Source organism: Pongo pygmaeus, chromosome 13 (assembly GCF_028885625.2).
Source record: "Pongo pygmaeus isolate AG05252 chromosome 13, NHGRI_mPonPyg2-v2.0_pri, whole genome shotgun sequence".
NCBI lineage: Eukaryota > Metazoa > Chordata > Mammalia > Primates > Hominidae > Pongo > Pongo pygmaeus.
Window position 1 is genome coordinate 111,190,410 of NC_072386.2, and position 18,283 is coordinate 111,208,692.

Here is an 18,283-nt window from a genome sequence, read left to right on the forward strand (position 1 = left end):
AATGCTATCATCTCATGAAAAACGTTTTTAATTCAGCTTAACTTTTAAAATATAAGTAAGCACACTGTTACTTTGAAGTTACTGACTTAATTATAATGGAGCATGTGGAATTTTTTTAAAACATAGATGTCTTATACTCCTATGGAAAATGAATACAACCAGTTTTGATAATGCAACCTCGCAAATGTCCTTACTTGTTTGTATATATATACTTTCTCTTGAAACTGTAATTTGTTTAGATTTCTGCCATGCTTATTCTTTTCCCTTAATACCCAATTCATATACATCACAGAACCACATGTATAAACATAAGGTGTTATTATAAAGTGATAAAACCTGTTTTCTTGTGTGGCTAGAAAAGAAAGAAAAAATAGAGTTTAAAAATTTAAATGTTAACCAACTGAAGTTGAATAAAACAGTTTAAGTTTATAAAGCTCTCAGCACAAAGAAATGCCTGACTTTTTCTTTTCTTTTTTTTCAAATAAAGGAATCTCTCAGATGGCATCCCATTAATACCATCTAGCTTTGTTAAAATACAGGTTCTTCAAGAGTAGCTTAAAATATTAAAAAGATGTACTCTCATTACAAGTTACCTAATAAACAGGTAGAATATGGTTTCTCTTCAGATTTCTACCAAAGAAAGGAAATTCTTTATATGTGTGACAAAGAAATCCAAAGCGAGCAAGTTTTCTCTATAAAATCCGATGGATGTCAGAGGGAATAGGCAAAAGCACAAACAAAAATATATGTTAATATATTTTCTTCTCAGGTTTTGTTTTCCTCTAAGAGAGGGAATCTTCTTCATGGATTTTTTCCCCCCAAGAAAGTAGAAAACATTCTTTAAATGAACTTAAACAAAATACATGGCCAATAAATGAAGAGTTCAAAGATTTTTATGAAGTGGGCTGAAAATAAATGATCCTTGGCATGTATTTGAAGACATCAAACAACTCTGACCACATAAAAAAGTAAACAACAAATCTACAATAGGTACAAATTATATACATTTATTTTTAATAATTTTAAATAACACTCTTGTATAAATTCTTTCATATATTCAAATCATACACAAATTTAGAAATGCATGATGAAGCCTAGTACAGCATATGTATGAGACACGTTTTTTAAAGTTTGTGTTAGAATTTTAGTGACATAAATACAAGTTTAATGTTTCAGAAACATTCCCTAATTGCTTGGGCTATAATTTAATGTATTATAGAGTGCTTATGCCTAGCATTACAACTTGACTTTAAATCATTTAGCTTTTGGACTAACTTAGATCTGAAGCCCTGGGCTTACTTTCTAGGGCTGCTGCTGCAGTTATTGCGTATGCATAAGTAACAAGAAAGATTCCCAAATTGCCTTTGAGCAAACATCATTCAACCACTGACATTTTAATGATCTATAACCTTTAGGCCGTTTGATATTATTTGACTTCTTCAGATGTATGCGTGTATTCTTCCTGCCTTTCCCTTTGGCATAGACACTGGCTCAGGGTTAAACAGAAAAATGCAATAACCTTCCCTTACTCCCCCGCACACGCCAAATTTATTTTAGCTCCCAAACTCCTCACTATCAAGAAGAGTGTAACAGACCAAAGGTTCTTTGTGGATGAAGCCAGAAATGCTTTTCTTGCTGTAGTAGGTTACACTGGGTTGCTTTTTACTTCTCTGAACTTTTTGTCAGAGAGCTTGCCTTGAGATGTGGAAATTCAATTCCTACCCACATAGCCCAAAATATAGGAACCAGGGATGTTCATTATAAGTGGTGTTATGTTCACCAAGCATCCTAAAAAGTGTAGGACCGAGGTCAATGATCTAATAACGCCGTTCCAATCAAAGCTGTCAAGAGGAAGTATTGTTGCTTTAGTTTTCTCCTCCCAAAACAGCACTTAAAGGGCTAAATATCCTGATGGCACTCAGCTGACCAAAATAAACTAGTAGGTCAGTAAATATTGCTTTAATGGTCAATTTACCTGGGAATATTGGCGCTAGAAAATAGTGATATAATTTGAGGTGTCTACAAATGTTGTCTAAAAAGCCTCTCTCCTCTCATCCCATGTTTCCTCTGTTCTCTACTCTTAAAATCTAGGTATCACTGGGAAGAGTAACGCACTAGGCCCACAGGACCTTAGTATTAATATAAATGAGCTTTAGTTTTCAAATGTCATTTTTTTCTCTATAACTGGAGAAATTCCATTAATAAAAGAACCCTAGGGGATAGAGGGCAGAGGGAGCGAGAGGGGAGTAAGGGAGGACACGGACATACTTAACACTACCTAGGGCACCTAACCATCAGAAATGCATAGGCGCTTACTAAAATAAATTAATGAAGATAAAAGCATCGCTTAATGGCAGTATCTGTAATTTCCAAATAAGATTCACATCAGTGCTATCTTATTCAAAAATAAACACATTTCCAATCCTTACACAAACATTCTCCCAATATTAGGCTTTTTTTTCCTTTTTTTTGAGACAGAGTCTTGCTCTGTCGCCCAGGCTGCAGTGAAATGGCGCCATCTTGGCTCACTGTAACCTCTGCCTCCCGGGTTCAAGTGATTCTCCTGCCTCAGCCTCCCAAGTAGCTGAGACTACAGGCACGTACACTTAGCTAATTTTTGTGTTTTTAGTAGAGACGGGGTTTTGCCATGTTGACCAGGCTGGTCTCGAACACCTGACCTTGTGATCCACCCGCCTCGGCCTCCCAAAGTGCTGGGATTACAGGCGTGAGCCACCGCACCCGGCCCAAAATTAGGCTTTCTAAAGGACTGATGGCATCCTGCTGCCAGATGCCACAGTTTATGGGGCTCATGCCTTTAGAGGAAAGAATATTGTGCAGTGCATCCCATACTAGTTTCCTAGAATGATTTCAGTGGTAGATTACTTCCTGATTGATTTATATTTTAAAGCAAATTATTTCCAGAATCAAAAAGCTAGAGACATTAGAGGATATTATTTAAAACAAATTTTAAGACTTTTTTTCCCATTGAGAAAAATTATAACCATGATCTAGGAGCCATTAACAAGTATTTAAAGGTAAACTTTCTTTGTGATTCAATTTTTCAATACCTTTTAAGGTCTGTTTCAAGGAATTTCTACATGGTCAAAATCCTCTTAGACTCCAACAAACCTCCTTTCTCTATTGGTTTAACTTCTGTTTAATAAATGTTCACTTCTCACCACCTTTAATCCTGACCTTTTTTTGGGGGGTGGGGGGCGGTTATCTGGGAGAAAGACAGGTATGCCATTTTGCACAATTTCTTAGAATTGTGCAGTCTGTACACACATATGCAGCAACTGCTAGGGAAAGCAAATTTTCCCTCCCTGCTTGGAGAGATGAGTTCACCTTAATGAAGCACAAACTGGCAGTTTTGTTTTCTAATCACTAATACTAGCTTCAGATAGTAAATCTTCTTGTGTTCTTTTCACTAAGTGCTTCATAGCTGTATGGCCCTGGATTGCTCCTGATATTTAAAAAAAATTAAAAACATCCACAAGTAGAACTCTTCCTCCCAGCTTTCTTGTGTCCATGGCTAGGCAATTTCTGCATATAGTTGAAAAAACATGTGCTTTAGAGTTAGGAGCCCTGATTCCAAGCCTAATAATCACACACATTGTATAGCCTTGAACAAGATATTTAGCTCCTCTGTGCCTCAGTCTTTTCATCTATAAAATGGGGACAACAATTACTTCCTCAGGGGGCTATGGTGTGGAAGAGAGGACACACATATGGAAAAGTGCTTTGCAAACTACAAAGGGCTATAGAAAAACTAAGTAATTTTCATATAATGTAATATAATGTAACCTCTATTCTTCTGAGCAATGGCCAAATATGCAAAGCACCCTCAGATTACCAGAAGTAGATTATTTGCTTGTACTCCCTCCAGAACATCATCTCCAAACCCTGAGAACAACTTAGGGGTCTCCTATAAAGGGATGACCAAGTTCTAGGTTTTTCTCTAGGGAAGTTAGGCAAAGGGGTCAGCTTGGATTTCCTAGGTCTAATCTAATAAGAAGTTTTTATTTTTTTTCTAACCACTTCACAGTTCACTGTTCCTCCTAATAAGTTATATTTAACATCTGACCACCTTTCCCACCCACCTTGCTTAACCCAAAATGTCAATATCATAATAAACGAGAGCAACAGTAGTTGGCCTCTAGGAAAAAACTGCATCAAAAAGCAAGAACTAACTATACACACCCATCTACAAAGCTACTCATTAACCAGACAGGAAGACAATGGAAGAACTATAGCACTGCAGGGAGATGGCACATACCTCATGGCAAATGAGTGACAGGCTATGTTCACATGTAGGAGATTTTTTATTTGGGGGGAGGGAGGATTATAAATATTTCACAGGCATGAAAACTACAGATCCCAAGTAATATGATGGCTTTTCTCTTGGAACTAAAATATTTCTATCCTTTGGAAGACTATCTTTTACATTCAAGAAAAACATTTTTTAATGAGGATATGTTTTATATTAATCTATGTAAAATATATAGGGTGGCTAGTGTCTAATTAGATTAATGTTTTTGAAGAATGCATCCTATGTCCCAGCTTAACGATTATTGACTTCAAAATCTATTGCTTGAATCATAGTAAGTCAAAGAGCATATAACTCTACTTTTAGACTGAGAAAGGAAAGAAAGATTAGAAATATTCGACCTCTTATAAATTTCAGCAATGTCCTCAAGAAGGACTAAAAATGACTGATGCTCACCAGAGTCCCAGCTCTAGCAATATTGCCATCTATTTTACAGTATTTTAAGCAATCCCCATATTTTTCTTTTTACAACACCATTAACTGCTGTACAAATAAATTCCCGATGATAAAATATGACATGATTTTTTTTTTACAAATAGATACAAATACAATGTCGACCAGATATGCTACATTAACTATGTACACCTTATTTCTCTAGAGGCAGGAATATTCCTTATTTTTAGACAATTTATCATTTACACTGAGACCCTGAGGAGGACCATCAGCCTCCTGCTCCCCAATGCTGCCTTCCTCCCTTAGAAGCTTATCCTGTGCTTTCAACTCATCACTGAGCAAGAATCCTGGGAGGAAAAAACCAAGCCCTTCTGAAGATCTTGGGACTTTTCTACCCCTGTTCTAGAAACAATCAAGATTATTTATTGTGATACAGCCTAGAAACAAGCTTTTCCTCAATGATGTCCTTTTGTATAGTAAAATGAATATAATCCCTGACCCTGTTTTAAAAAAAAAGTTTCAGGAATGGAGATGAAGTCTTCCAGCTGTCTTTTCCCCCTCCACATCCATCATCTTGTTACTACTGGCTTGGTGAACACTTCCCCAGGAGTCTATCTGGAGGTCAAAGTGGTTTTGGGCTGCACTATGGGGTTCAGCTTTTCCATACTCCCACGTGGTTTGGTACAAAAATATACTTTACTTCAAGTCCTAATGACAGTGAACGCTTCAGATCTTCATGGGAAAACTAAGAGCAATAGATAGGCTAAGCGCATTACAAATTTGTACCTGAAAATTTCAGATGCACTATTTGCCTTTGCTTTCTCAGCAAACTCTAGCCAGGCTTTGTCTGGCCCAGGGGCTGATGCTGTCTTAGTAAGCACTGTGGTTTAACAATTCAGAACAGTTCTAGCTCCTTAGGCTTTGTAGTTATGTATGGGTGTCGTCAGGGTCAGCTGCCCATTGGGAGCCACTTCATTGCCATCATCTTCCAACAATCCCGAAACATCTGCATTGGGAATGCTGTCATGGTAGCTGCTGAAACTGATATTGTCTTCTTTCAGCTCGATGGTCCAAAAGGGGGCATTGAGTTTCCGGTTTTGGTACTCGCGGTACATATATACAGCCCCCACAAATCCCATTAGCAGCACCACAACAATGATGATGACTGTCAAAATGATGATGTTAAATTGGGTCCATGATACATCAGCTAAAGCTGAAGTGCTGTTTTCAGAAGTGCTTACTGAAAAGATAGTCTGCAGGGTTGTAGGGGTAAAAGTACTATTTATAACAGGGGTGGGCACTGATGTGGTCAAAGAGGCATTGGAAACCAAAATGGTAGAACCTTCAGGTGTTGGAACAATAACTTCTGAAAATAAAAACAGAGAATGAAATGTAAAAGACAGAATTATCTAGTTTTGAGAAACAATAAAAGAAATACGCATGGGAGTGAATGTTGATGTAGGATGTTGACATGATATTCTGCTTTAAGGTAATGCAAGTTAAAAATAATGTTTAAAGAAATATAGTGATAAGGGTAAGAATCAGGGTCTAGAAAGCCAGATTATTACATCTATGGCTGTTTTCCAATACGTATAGTATCTACATTAAAATCTTTGTGCCGGGCCTGGTGGCTCACACCTGTAATCCCAGCACTTTGGGAGGCCGAGGAGGGTGGATCAGGAAGTCAGGAGTTCAAGACCAGCCTGGCCAAGATGGTGAAACTCTGTCTCTACTGAAAATACAAAAATTTAGCTGGGCGTGGTGGCAGGTGCCTGTAATCCCAGCTACTCGAGAGGCTGAGGCAGAGAACTGTTTGAACCTGGGAGGCGGAGGTTGCAGTGAGCTGAGATCATGCTACTGCACTCCAGCCTGGGTAACACAGCAAGACTCTGTCTCAAAAAAAAAAAAATCTTTGGGAAAATACCAGTGTTGGAGTTTTCCATTCTTATTTACTCTTAGATAAAATCATACAAATTCCTGCAAAGGCAGTAAATTTGTCACTACTGAGCTCTAAATCACATAGTTAAAAGTAACAGGGATATATGGCAATCATTTGAACAAAAATAAGTCTAACAAGTCTGATGGCATTTCATAAAGGTAAAATAATTATCTGCAAAGGAGGTGTAGGGAAAACTATACCTCTAGTTATGTCTGAGAAACAAATTTTAAATGTCTGAGGCTGACGTCAGCCAAGAGAGAAAACAGCTTTCCTTAATTCCATGTGTAGGAATTCTTCCTTTGTGTAGATTACAGCTACTTTATAATTTAGGTATTATACTTTGTATTTCTAATGGCAGCATAGTTTGGTGGAAGGACTAAAGGCTTTGGAATCAAACAGAAGTGTGTGGCTATAGATAAGTAAATTTTTTTAAAGCTCAGTTTCCTTATCTGTAAAATGTGAATAATAACATCAACTTTGCAGAGTTCTTGGGAAGGATTAAATGAAATAATATACTACACAGCATTATCACATTTAATGCTTACAGTGCTTGGCATATAGTAGGTACTCAATAAAAGTATTACTATTATTATTATAATTCTTCACCATGAAAGCCATATCAATTTATTCTAAAAAGAGGCAAAGTTTATATATATTACCTAATAGCTAATAAGAAAAATCATCAGTTCTGTCAGCTAACTATGGACAAAGTGTGCCTCCCAAATAGGTAAGAGAACTGAGTAGCAGCATCTCTAGCTAGTAATAGGGTTCAATCTGAATCTTTCTGCCTTGATCACAACAGTATAAAGATATCAAGAAAATGGCAGAAAGATGACACTTGCCACAGACCAACTGTTTATCAGCCTCATGTTCAGCACGTTAGAATATCAAAGAGTGGTTTGTAGAACAGCATGGTCCAATCTCTCTGTGACCTAATAAACCCTCAATATCCGAACTCATCCTGAATTCATAATCATTAATTTTTAATTACTGAGCTTTCCTATAAGAAATATTTTGCCATGTGAATAACTTTTGCTTTTAAAAATCAAAAGGAATATTATTATTTCCTCCATTGTACGTGGGGAAACTTAGGCCCAAAGTTAGGACAGATGCTAGAATGAACTCCAGCTTCTCAGCTGGAACTTCTAACCAGATTAGATGTCCCTACTTCAAAAGACCTTTGATGATCCCTCAAAGTGATGAGAATAAAGGAAGCAAAGAATAAAAGAAATGATAGGATTCTTAAATTATTCACATAAAAATAAAAATAGATGAAGAGAAAAATGTGAGAACATTTTGTCTCACTGTCGCAATGACTTTGTCTTGGTCCTCAAATTTCTGGAGTTGACTGTGGAGTGTCAGAAGAGCAGCAGGAATGGAAGGAAACCTCTTTAGGCAAATATCTATCAAAATCTATTTCCAGAAACTCCTCTGGTAGGGTTGGAAGGTTTTACAAAGCCTTCCATTTTTCACTGCTAGGTTTAGATATTAAATTTACAATCACTTAGGTGAAGTTTTACCTTTCTTGATGCAATTTCCCTCGAGGTCTTGAACATAACCTTCTAGGCAGTTCTCACACCAAAACCCAGTGGTGTTATGGAGGCAGTTGATGCACTCACCACTCTCGGGCTTACAAATCTTTGGAGTTTTAACTGGGTCCACATGGCCGTGACATTGGCACTTTCTACAGATGCTGTCAAAATTGTAATAGCCATTTTCACATTTATTGCAGTTCGGGCCTATGTAACCATCTTTACACTGGTCACATTCAGGTTCCAATTCACTCGATTCTAAAAGAGAGAATGCCAAAAGTTTAGTACAGTCTGAAGCTACAATTAAAAATGCAAAACAACTACTAGTCCTTAAAAAGATTTATAATCCCAGAACTTTGGAGGCCAAGGTGGAAGGATCGCTTGAGCCCAGGAGTTTGAGACCAGCCTGGGCAACATGATGAGACTCTGTCTATAATTTGTTTTTTATAAACCTTCCCTATGGTCTCCTCTCTAGAGACATATAATAATCTCTATTAATTAATTAAACTAATAATCTATAATCTATTTACTAATTTTCCAGCTTATTGTAGGAATGATGGGGCCATCCAGAGAACCTATTCAGGTAGAGAGCAAAATAAGTGGCTTACATAAGGAGTCTGAATGATTATGATGGGTTGGCACTCTCATAATTGTGTTATTCCCTTCTTTTTATAGATGACAGATTGGATAAAATATTGTTTTAACAAAAACTTCCTCCATCCCTCCCATACTTAAATGTTGGTACTCCGCAGACTTCTATTCTTGGTTTCTTTCTCTTCTCTGCTCATTTTCCATGGGTGGCCTCATCCACTGACATCATCAACAATTCCAACATGTGTATCTCTAGTCTACATCTCTGTCCTAAATTCCAAACTATATACTAACTTCCTGTACACCTGGATCCACAAACATCTCAAACTTAACATGTACAACACTGTCCTCAGTATCTTCCCTTCCTGAGTCCTGTCTTCCTTCAATGTTCCCTAGATCTCAGTGAATGGTACCAACATCTACCCACTTGCATAAGCCAAAACACTGAGAATCATCTCTCAGTCCTCCTTCTCCCTGTCCCTTCTAAGCAGTTATCAATTCATATCAATTGTACCTGATTAAAGTCTTTCCAATCCACAGATGTCTCTTTCCATTCCCACTGGAGTGATCTCAGATTAAGCCTTCATCATTTCTCACCTAGATTATTGTAGCTACTTCCTCATGGTTCTTTTGATCACAATGCACCCCTACATTCACTTTGAACTTCAAAGTAAATAAGAATATGTTACTTCTCTAGAGAAATCTCTTCAATGGTTCCCTAACTCCTTCAGGATTAAGTGAAAATGTAATAGAATTTTTAGCACTTTTCATAATCTGACCTCTGCCTACTTCTCTCAACTTTTCTCTCTTCACTTCACACTCCACCACCTGCTAAGGTTCAGGCACATTAAATGGCTTAAAAGAACTCCCAAATACTGCCTGCTTTCTTCTCTCTGAGGTTTTGTACATACTACTTTCTCTGCATGTGACATCCTCTTGTCTCTCTCTTTCTAGTTCAGTTAGCAAATTCAATCTGTAGGAATTAACTCAGGTATCACTTCTTCTCAGAAGCACAAAAGTTTTCCTTGATTCCCTCAGTTTGGGATAGGGTTAGTCTATGCTTAACTGTAACACATGTCATTTGAAATTGTAATTACCTAGTTACTTGTGTGTTTCTCCCATTAAACTATGAGCTATTTGACATTTTTCTGTCTTTATCGCCAATGTTTAGCACAGTGCCTAAAACATAGCATGTATTCAATATATATCTACTGAGTAATTTCACTTTAGGCAGTAGGAACATAACAACTCATACGTATCTGTTTCTTTTTTTATTCTTCATAGAATTTCAATTCTGGATTCTTAATTATATTTAATAAATAATTTTTAATAATCAACAAATCATCTTTTAAATCTGCTAGATAGATTAGTTCTTTTCTTAGAATTTACTATTATAATTACACTAACAGGATCACTCTGTTATCTAAACACAGACTAATGTTATTATAGCAGGAATACTTTACAGTGGTCATGAAACTTGTGGCAATGAATCATATTTCTGATGCTCTTCAAGACAAATGAATTCCTTTCATCTTTCGCTTTTACTTTTTAAAGTGGCTTTGAGATATAATTTACATACCATAACATTCAACCATTAAAAGTATACAATTCAATGGTTTTAGTATATTCCCAGAGTGTGCAACTGATAAAGAATTCTAACTTACCACTTACAATCCTAGTGGGTAGTGTGATCTCAAGTAAGTTACTAAACTCTGGGCCTCAGCTTTCCATATTTCAAATAAGGGAATTAAACCAGAAATACTTAGGTTACTTTTAGCAATAAAGGTGGCAGCTGAATTATTCATAACCCATGCAAACAATAATATGCAGGAAAAAAATTCTTAGTGAAAAGGCATATATTCCTTGTTCTCAATGAAGTTACAGCTTACAACAGTACCATATTTTACAGCATTTTTGTACTTCAACAACTATAGCAACAATAATGTAAAGAATTCCTGATGAAATAGACTGAAGGACTGAAATTAAGGTTTGTGAAAGCCTTTCATGCCTGTCATGGGCAGACCAACTGGACCTCAAATATGACATTCAATGTGCCTGCCTGATGTTTCACTCCTTCTGCCTTATACTTTGTTTCTGCCATTCTTAAGTAGTTTCTTGATCAAATAAGCTGTTTTAAGATTTCTGCACCATTGTTCCTATTGATATTTTTATCTGAAATGTCTTTCCTTCTCCTGTCTACCTGCTAAATGCAGACTCCCCAAGACTCAGCTTTTAGGTCACATCCTCTCTGAAGCCATTGCTGATATTCCCCCACTCCAGGTAAAGTAATTATTCCCTCTTGGTGCATCCACTATACATAAATACATGATACTGCACTGCAGTACGAGAGCTTGAGGGACAGGATAATTTCCTACTGGGAGGTATAGAAAAGTCTTTATGAAGCAGGTAACACTTGAACTGGGCCTTGCTGCGAAGGTCACCAACAGGAAAGCAAAAAATTAAACCACAAAATAGAAAAAATATTTATAAATCATATATCTGTTAAGGGACTTGTATCTAGAATATATAAAGAATTATTTCAACTCAATGACAACAAGATAAATGATCCAAATTTTAAATGGGCAAAGGATCTGAATAGATACTTCTCTAAATATATGAATGACCAATAAGCACATAACTAGCCATCAGGAACATGCAACTTAAAACCACAGTGGAATACCACTTCATATCTACTAGGATGGCTATAATTATATAAAGGCAGATAGTAAGTGTTGGTGAAGCTGTGGAAAATTTGGAACCTACATACAGGGTTGGTGAGAATGAGAATGCAAAATGGTGTACTCATTTTGGAAAACAGTCTGACAGTTCCTCAAGAGGATAAACATAGTTACTACAGGACCCAGGAATCCCACTCCTAGGTATACACTGAAGATAAATGAAAACATATGTACATAAAAAAACATGTATACAAATGTTCACAGCAGCATTATTTGTAATAGCTAAAAAGTGGAAACAACACAAATGTCTATCAATTGATGAAGAGAGCAATGAAATGGGGTATAACACAATAATATATTATTTAGTAACAGAAAGGAATGAAGTATTGAGAAATGTTATAACATGAATGAACCGAAAATACTATGCTAAGTGAAAAAAGCCAGACACACAAGGCCAATATTGTATGACTTCATTTATATGAAATGTTCAGAATGGGCAAATCCACAGAGCAGAAAAAGTAGGTTAGTGGTTGCCTAAGGCCAGAGGAAAAGGGAGTAATTGCTAATGATTATAGGATTGTTTTTTAGGTCCTTTTGTTGGGGGAGGTGATGAAAATTTCTAAAATTGATTGTGGTCATGGTTACAAAACTTTAAGACTATGTACTAAAAAAACTGAATTTTGCATCTTAAATAAATTGTATGAAATGTGAATTATAGCTCAACAAAGCTATTACTTAAACAGACAGGGAGAAAGAAAGAAAGGGAGGAAAAAATTCAAAACAGCACCACCCAGCTAAGCTGCTTCGAAAGTCCTGGTAGAAAATATGTGAAATAATGAATGCTTATTGTTTTAAGCCACTAAATTTTAGTTATTTAGCAATAGATAACTAATATTACATCAGGATTAAATGAGTCAACTACATGTATTAGATTGCAATTAGTCAACATTATTTGGTATCTAGGAGGAACTAATTAGTAAATGTTACCTTGAAATAGGTGAGCAAAAGTTGCTCAGTCTTGAAGTTCCTGTATTAACTCATTATGCAGGTTTTTAGACACTTTAAGTCTCATTCACATATATATATATTTGGATTAGATTATAAATTCCTGGAAAGGAAAACTTTTGCTGTTTTTATAACTCCCTTTCACCTATAGCATCCAGAACTTTATTCATCAATGCAACTTATATCTATTGATAACTGATTTTTTTTTTCCTCTAAAATGAAGAGTTAGAGAAAGGCCTTACTTATAGAGCAGCTGCCTGTAGATGTCACTGCTGAACAAGGGCAGCGAAGACATTCTTTAGTGGCATCAGGACTCTGATAAAATCCTTCTTTACATTCTTCACAGTGATTTCCTTTGCTATTTTCCTGGCAGTTTAAACAAGCACCTAAAAGAAGCAAATTATTTTTAAAAGTTAAAGATTTACCTTGAAAGCCAAGTAACTTTCAAAAATCATGCCTGCAACAAAAAGATCATAAGAAAAAGAAAAACTAATAAAGATTGGATAGAGTTAATTTCTACCCTACCTGATTTCTATACTGCCCATGTCTATGAATTGTGTCCCCTACCAGATTGTAAGCTCCTTAAGGAAAGGTGTGATACAGAATTAGTGGCTCAATAAACCCTTGCTGGTTGATCTGATTACATACCAAAAGTAGCAACTATATGCCAAGGAGAAAATAAAAACAATCCAAATACATATTAACAGAAGAATAGATAAATTGTAGCATTTTCATAAGTGAACTAATCATACATGCATGAACATGCATAAACCTTTTTTTTTTTTTTTTTTTAAGAGATGGGGCCTCCCAAGTGGCTGGGACTACAGGAGCATGCCATTACACCCGGCTAATTTTTAAATTATTTTATGAGACAGGATTTCACTGTGTTGTCCAGGTTGATATTGAACTCTCAGCCTCCAGCGATTCTCCTGCGTCGGCCTCCCAAAGTTTTGGGATTACAGGGTGAGCCATTAGATTAGCCACCCAGCCTAAATCTTAAAAAGAATGTTGGTTGAAAAGCAAATTGGAGAATAACACATACAGAAAGAGAATACTTATTAAAATTTAAAAACCACATTAAGCGCGCTAAGCAAATGGATACAGAGTACACTAACCAGATGGATATAAATATGAGGTGAAAATTAAAATGTGGATTGCAAGGGTATAGGGGAATTTTACACTCTGCTTGTCTCTGTGGAGGGAGGGGGGTAAAACAGGACTAGGGAGGAAAAGAGGACCTCAACTTTATTGAAATTTTCTACTTCAAAGATGTAACTATATACATATATATATAAATATGAAGCAAAATGTCATAATAAATAATAAATAATAAAATTAATAAATAATAAAATAAATAATAAAAATCTTTATTATTAATAATTCTGGGTGTGAGTGCATGGGTATTTGCTATATTATTCTCCATAGCTTTATATATTTAAAAATTTAAAGTAAAAATAAAAACAATTAATAAAGAAAAGAAGAAAAAAGAAACAAAGTTAGGTTTTGTAATAACACTCCCTTGGCACTCTATTTGTAAGGATGTTCTACAGACATGGAAGCAGCATAACATCTGAAAATAGGAAATGAGAAAGTGTAGCATAATTTACATTCCTTCCTTATGGGGCCAGAAAGATTCAAAGGGACACTCAGAACTACTATTACGGAAATTAGTGAGTAAACTCTACATAGAAATCTAGGAAGATAATGACATTTTACAAAGTAAGCTAACTACAGTTCAATGCTAAAACTATTCATGAAAGTCTTGATTTCTTTTCCTTACTAGTAGAAATATTTTTAAAAGGAGAGAGAGAATAAGGCTGTGAAATAAAATGGTCTCACAACTGAAGCAAAACTTGAAAAAACAAAAGAATGAAAATGTCTTCAACCTACATGTTAAAAAGCTCAATTTATTTTTATTTTTATTTTATTTTGAGACGGAGATCGCTCTGTGGCTTAGGCTAGAGTGCAGTGGCATGATCTCTGCTCACCACTCACTGCAGCCTCTGTCTTCAGGTTCAAGTGATTCTCCTGCCTCAGCTTGCCGAGTACCTGGGATTACAGGCGCACGTCACCACTCACTGCAACCTCTGTCTTCAGGTTCAAGTGATTCTCCTGCCTCAGCTTCCCGAGTACCTGGGATTACAGGCGCACGTCACCACACCCGGCTAATTTTTGTATTTTAGTAGAGATAGGGTTTCACTATGTTGGCCAGGCCGGTCTCAAACTTCTGACCTCAAGTGATGCGCCCATGTAGGCCTCCCTAAGTGTAAATCTCAATTCTTAACTGACAACAGCAAAATTCCCCCAAACTTCATGAATTTATTGTGAAAGATATCTTCAAAAGTTTGTTATATGAACACTTAACATTAAATCAAACTTGTATGTAAATATCATCGTTTTCAATCATGTAATTGTAAAGGCCTGATAGTATTAATGATCTCTTTCCCACATATAACAAAGTAGTATACACTCATGCTGTGGTAGACACTAGGTACTGGCTTCTTTCAGATCTTCTTGTATCATGATCTCTCTTTAGCTATGTATCTTTGTGACAATAAAAAACAGCTGAAAAATACATACTAGGAAACTGGAGTTTTGCTCTAAAAATAAAACAATTTTAAAAGTTAAATTGTTCCTCAGGTTGGACACGTCAAAACCTGCGTTATGTGTGAAATCTGTCTACCTACTCTCCCTCTATTAAAAATGTTCAATACAAAGAATTTTTAAGAGAAAAAGTTCTGATAAAGTGCTAAGCTTTAATATAAAAAATACCTGAAAAAAAAAAAAGCTAACAGTTCCACAATAAAATTTGGATGTTCAGGGTAAGATGCAGTCCAATAATAACTCCTTTGTGCATAACTGATGTGACAAGAAAAGGTCATGTTGCTACCCTTTACATACATATATATGCCGGGCACGGTGGCTCACGCCTGTAATCCCAGCACTTTGGGAGGCCAAGGCAGGCGGATCACCTGAGGTCAGGAGTTAGAGACCAGCCTGACCAACATGGTGAAACCCTATCTCTATTAAAAATACAAAATTAGTCAGGTGTGGTGGTGCATGCCTGTAATCCCAGCTACTCAGAAGGATGAGACAGGAGAATCACTTGAACCTGGAAAGCAGAGGTTGTGGTGAGCCAAGATCACACAATTGCACTCCAGGCTGGGCAACAAGAGTGAAACTCCTTTTCAAAAATAATAATAATAATAATAAATAAATAAATATATGTAAACACACACACACACACACACACACACACACACGTAATCCTTTACTCCTACAGGGCTACTGGGCTTACCTGCTTATTATTTTGGGGCTTTTTACTATTCTAAATAAGACTCCACATGTTTGTCACTACCACAATATAATTCTACTCTCTTAAGCCATTTATACCAGAATATTTTTTCCAGAAGAATTTTTTATTTCTGTTTGTTTTTTGGCTATACCCTGCAATGAGAAATCAATGAGTAGAAAAAAATAACCTTACATGGTAAACAATGCTATCCCAAAAGTAAAAATGAAAGGAAGTTTAAGTATAAAATGTAGCCCAACACAGTGGCGCAAACCTGTAATCCCAGCACTTTGGGAGGTCAATGCAGGCGGATTGCTTGAGCCCCAGAGTTTGAGACCAGCCTGGGCAACAGGGCAAAACCCTGTCTCTACAAAAAACACAAAAATTAGCTGGGTGTGGTGGTGCATGCCTGAGTCCCAGCTATTCGGGGGGCTGAGGTGGGAGGATCGCTTGAGTCTGGAAGGTTGAGGCTGTAGTGAGCTATGATCATGCCACTGCACTCCAGCCGGGGAAACAGAGCGAGACCCTGTCTCAGAAGAAAAAAAAATAAATTAAAAAAAGAATAAAATTCATTGATTCTTAAATATTCATCACTGTTTACATTGCTTTAAGGTGCATATACCTAAAGTACAACTATAGAGAAAGAAAACAAATAAATTAAAGATAGGCCAGACATAAATAACCAAAGTGTTAACAACACTCGTGAGAGGCAACAGCCCTTTCAGAGTTTTTCTCCCTCTAGTCTTCAAATTATCTCTAGTATACATGCATCACTTTTATTTTTTATTATCTTGATTTTTTCTTATTGTAAAATAACACACTAAAATATATCACATACACATTGTAAAATATTTCAAGAACTCAAGCAATTTGAAACACTTCATATATAAATTTAATAATTATTTATTTTTACAATAAAAATAAAGACCGTAAGGTTTAAAACCTATATACGGTAGAAACTAATGATGTGAATTTGCTTTTTTAATAGCTTACAACTCCTCTGTGAGAGGCAACATAGCATTAAAAAAATGGTATGGGGCCGGGCGCGGTGGCTCACGCCTGTAATCCCAGCACTCTGGGAGGCCGAGGCGGTCGGATCACGAGGTCAAGAGATCAAGACCATCCTGGCTAACACGGTGAAACCCCGTCTCTACTAAAAATATAAAAAATTAGCCAGGCATGGTGGCGGGTGCCTGTAGTCCCAGCTACTCGGAAGGCTGAGGCAGGAGAATGGCGTGAACCCGGGAGGTGGAGCTTGCAGTGAGCCGAGATCATGCCACTGCACTCCAGCCTGGGCGACAGAGCGAGACTCCGTCTCAAAAAAAAAAGTAGTATGAGATTTAATGTCAAATTTGTGTTCCATTTCCAGCTGAACTTCTAATAGCTTCTCTGATTTTCACTTTTCTAATCTGTAAAATGGGACAATAATTCTTTGGCTAACTATTTAATATAATGTGAGCATTTCAAAGGGTGAAAGACTATTCCATAGGACATAATGTTTTCTCTTTATATCTTAATTTCCTCATCTGTAAATTTTAAAAGCTGAACTAGACGAAATCTAAGGTTTCCTTTAAATCTAAAATCTAAGGATCTTTATTTTATGATAAATGATATATAAAAATAAGCTGAAGTTTAACATTGTTCATTATGCTCTGCCTGGAACCCCCCAAAATATAACAGTACTGCCCTAAAACTCACATTCTCATTGCTGAAAGATGGCCAAAGGGTGGATCAAAAGAAAAAGGAATGTTTCCTGAAGATGATTTTTTCATGCTCCTTGACTAAGCATCTCAAAAATCTTTGTAGAAATAACCAAGAAAATAACTAGTCAAAGAAAGGAATGTAGGGCTCCTTTCCAGCCGAATTCAGGGACAAAACATTGAAAACATACACTGTTACCTGCAAAAAGACCTTTCCTTATTCCTTTGTTTATTTTACCATTTCATCATTTATATATAAACCTATCTGAAATACAGTAATGTGCTTTGTTGTAGGAAGAAATGCCTTACCCTCTTTATAGAACAAAAGGCAAGCTTTAACCTGTCAAACTGAAAGAAGGCCAGTATGGAGCCCAGGTTAACAAGGGAGAGAGTAACAGGGCATAAGGTCAGAGAGAAAGGCAGGGCCCAGAAAATGTAAAACCAGATAGGCCACAGAGAGATGTTTGAATTTTATTTATTCCAAAAGGGATGAGAAGCCATTGGAGGACTTAAGCATGAAAATGACATGATCTGGTTTTACATTTTAAAAAGATTGCTCTCGTTGTTATGTGGAGACTAAATGTGGTAGGGTGGGGATGAGAGAATAGGGAGAGAAGAGAGGAGCCTGAAAGGCCAGATGAGACTGTGCCAAAGTAGTTCAAAGAGATGACAGTGGCTTGGGCAAGGGTGATGCAATAAAAGTCATGAGCAGTGGTCAGATTCAGGGTATGTTTTGAAGATAGGGCTGATGGAATATACTGATGAGCTGGATATTTGCAGTAAGAAAAAGGAGAAAAATCAAAAATGACTACTAGGCTTTGGGACT

General features: G+C 36.5%; 1 protein-coding gene across 1 annotated transcript in view; it reads right to left on the minus strand.

Annotated features, from left to right (window-relative positions):
* Positions 1 to 985: 985 nt before the first annotated feature.
* The window catches only part of MEGF9 (multiple EGF like domains 9), a 113,751-nt gene continuing 96,453 nt past the window's right edge, over positions 986 to 18,283 (minus strand). The window contains exons 4-6 of the mRNA XM_054502820.2: positions 12,708 to 12,851; positions 8,180 to 8,449; positions 986 to 6,086 (exon numbers count right to left, since the gene is read on the minus strand). Of these exons, the coding sequence (XP_054358795.1) occupies positions 5,635 to 6,086; positions 8,180 to 8,449; positions 12,708 to 12,851 (866 nt within the window). The 3' untranslated portion in view covers positions 986 to 5,634. The remainder of the gene's footprint in view (positions 6,087 to 8,179; positions 8,450 to 12,707; positions 12,852 to 18,283) is intronic.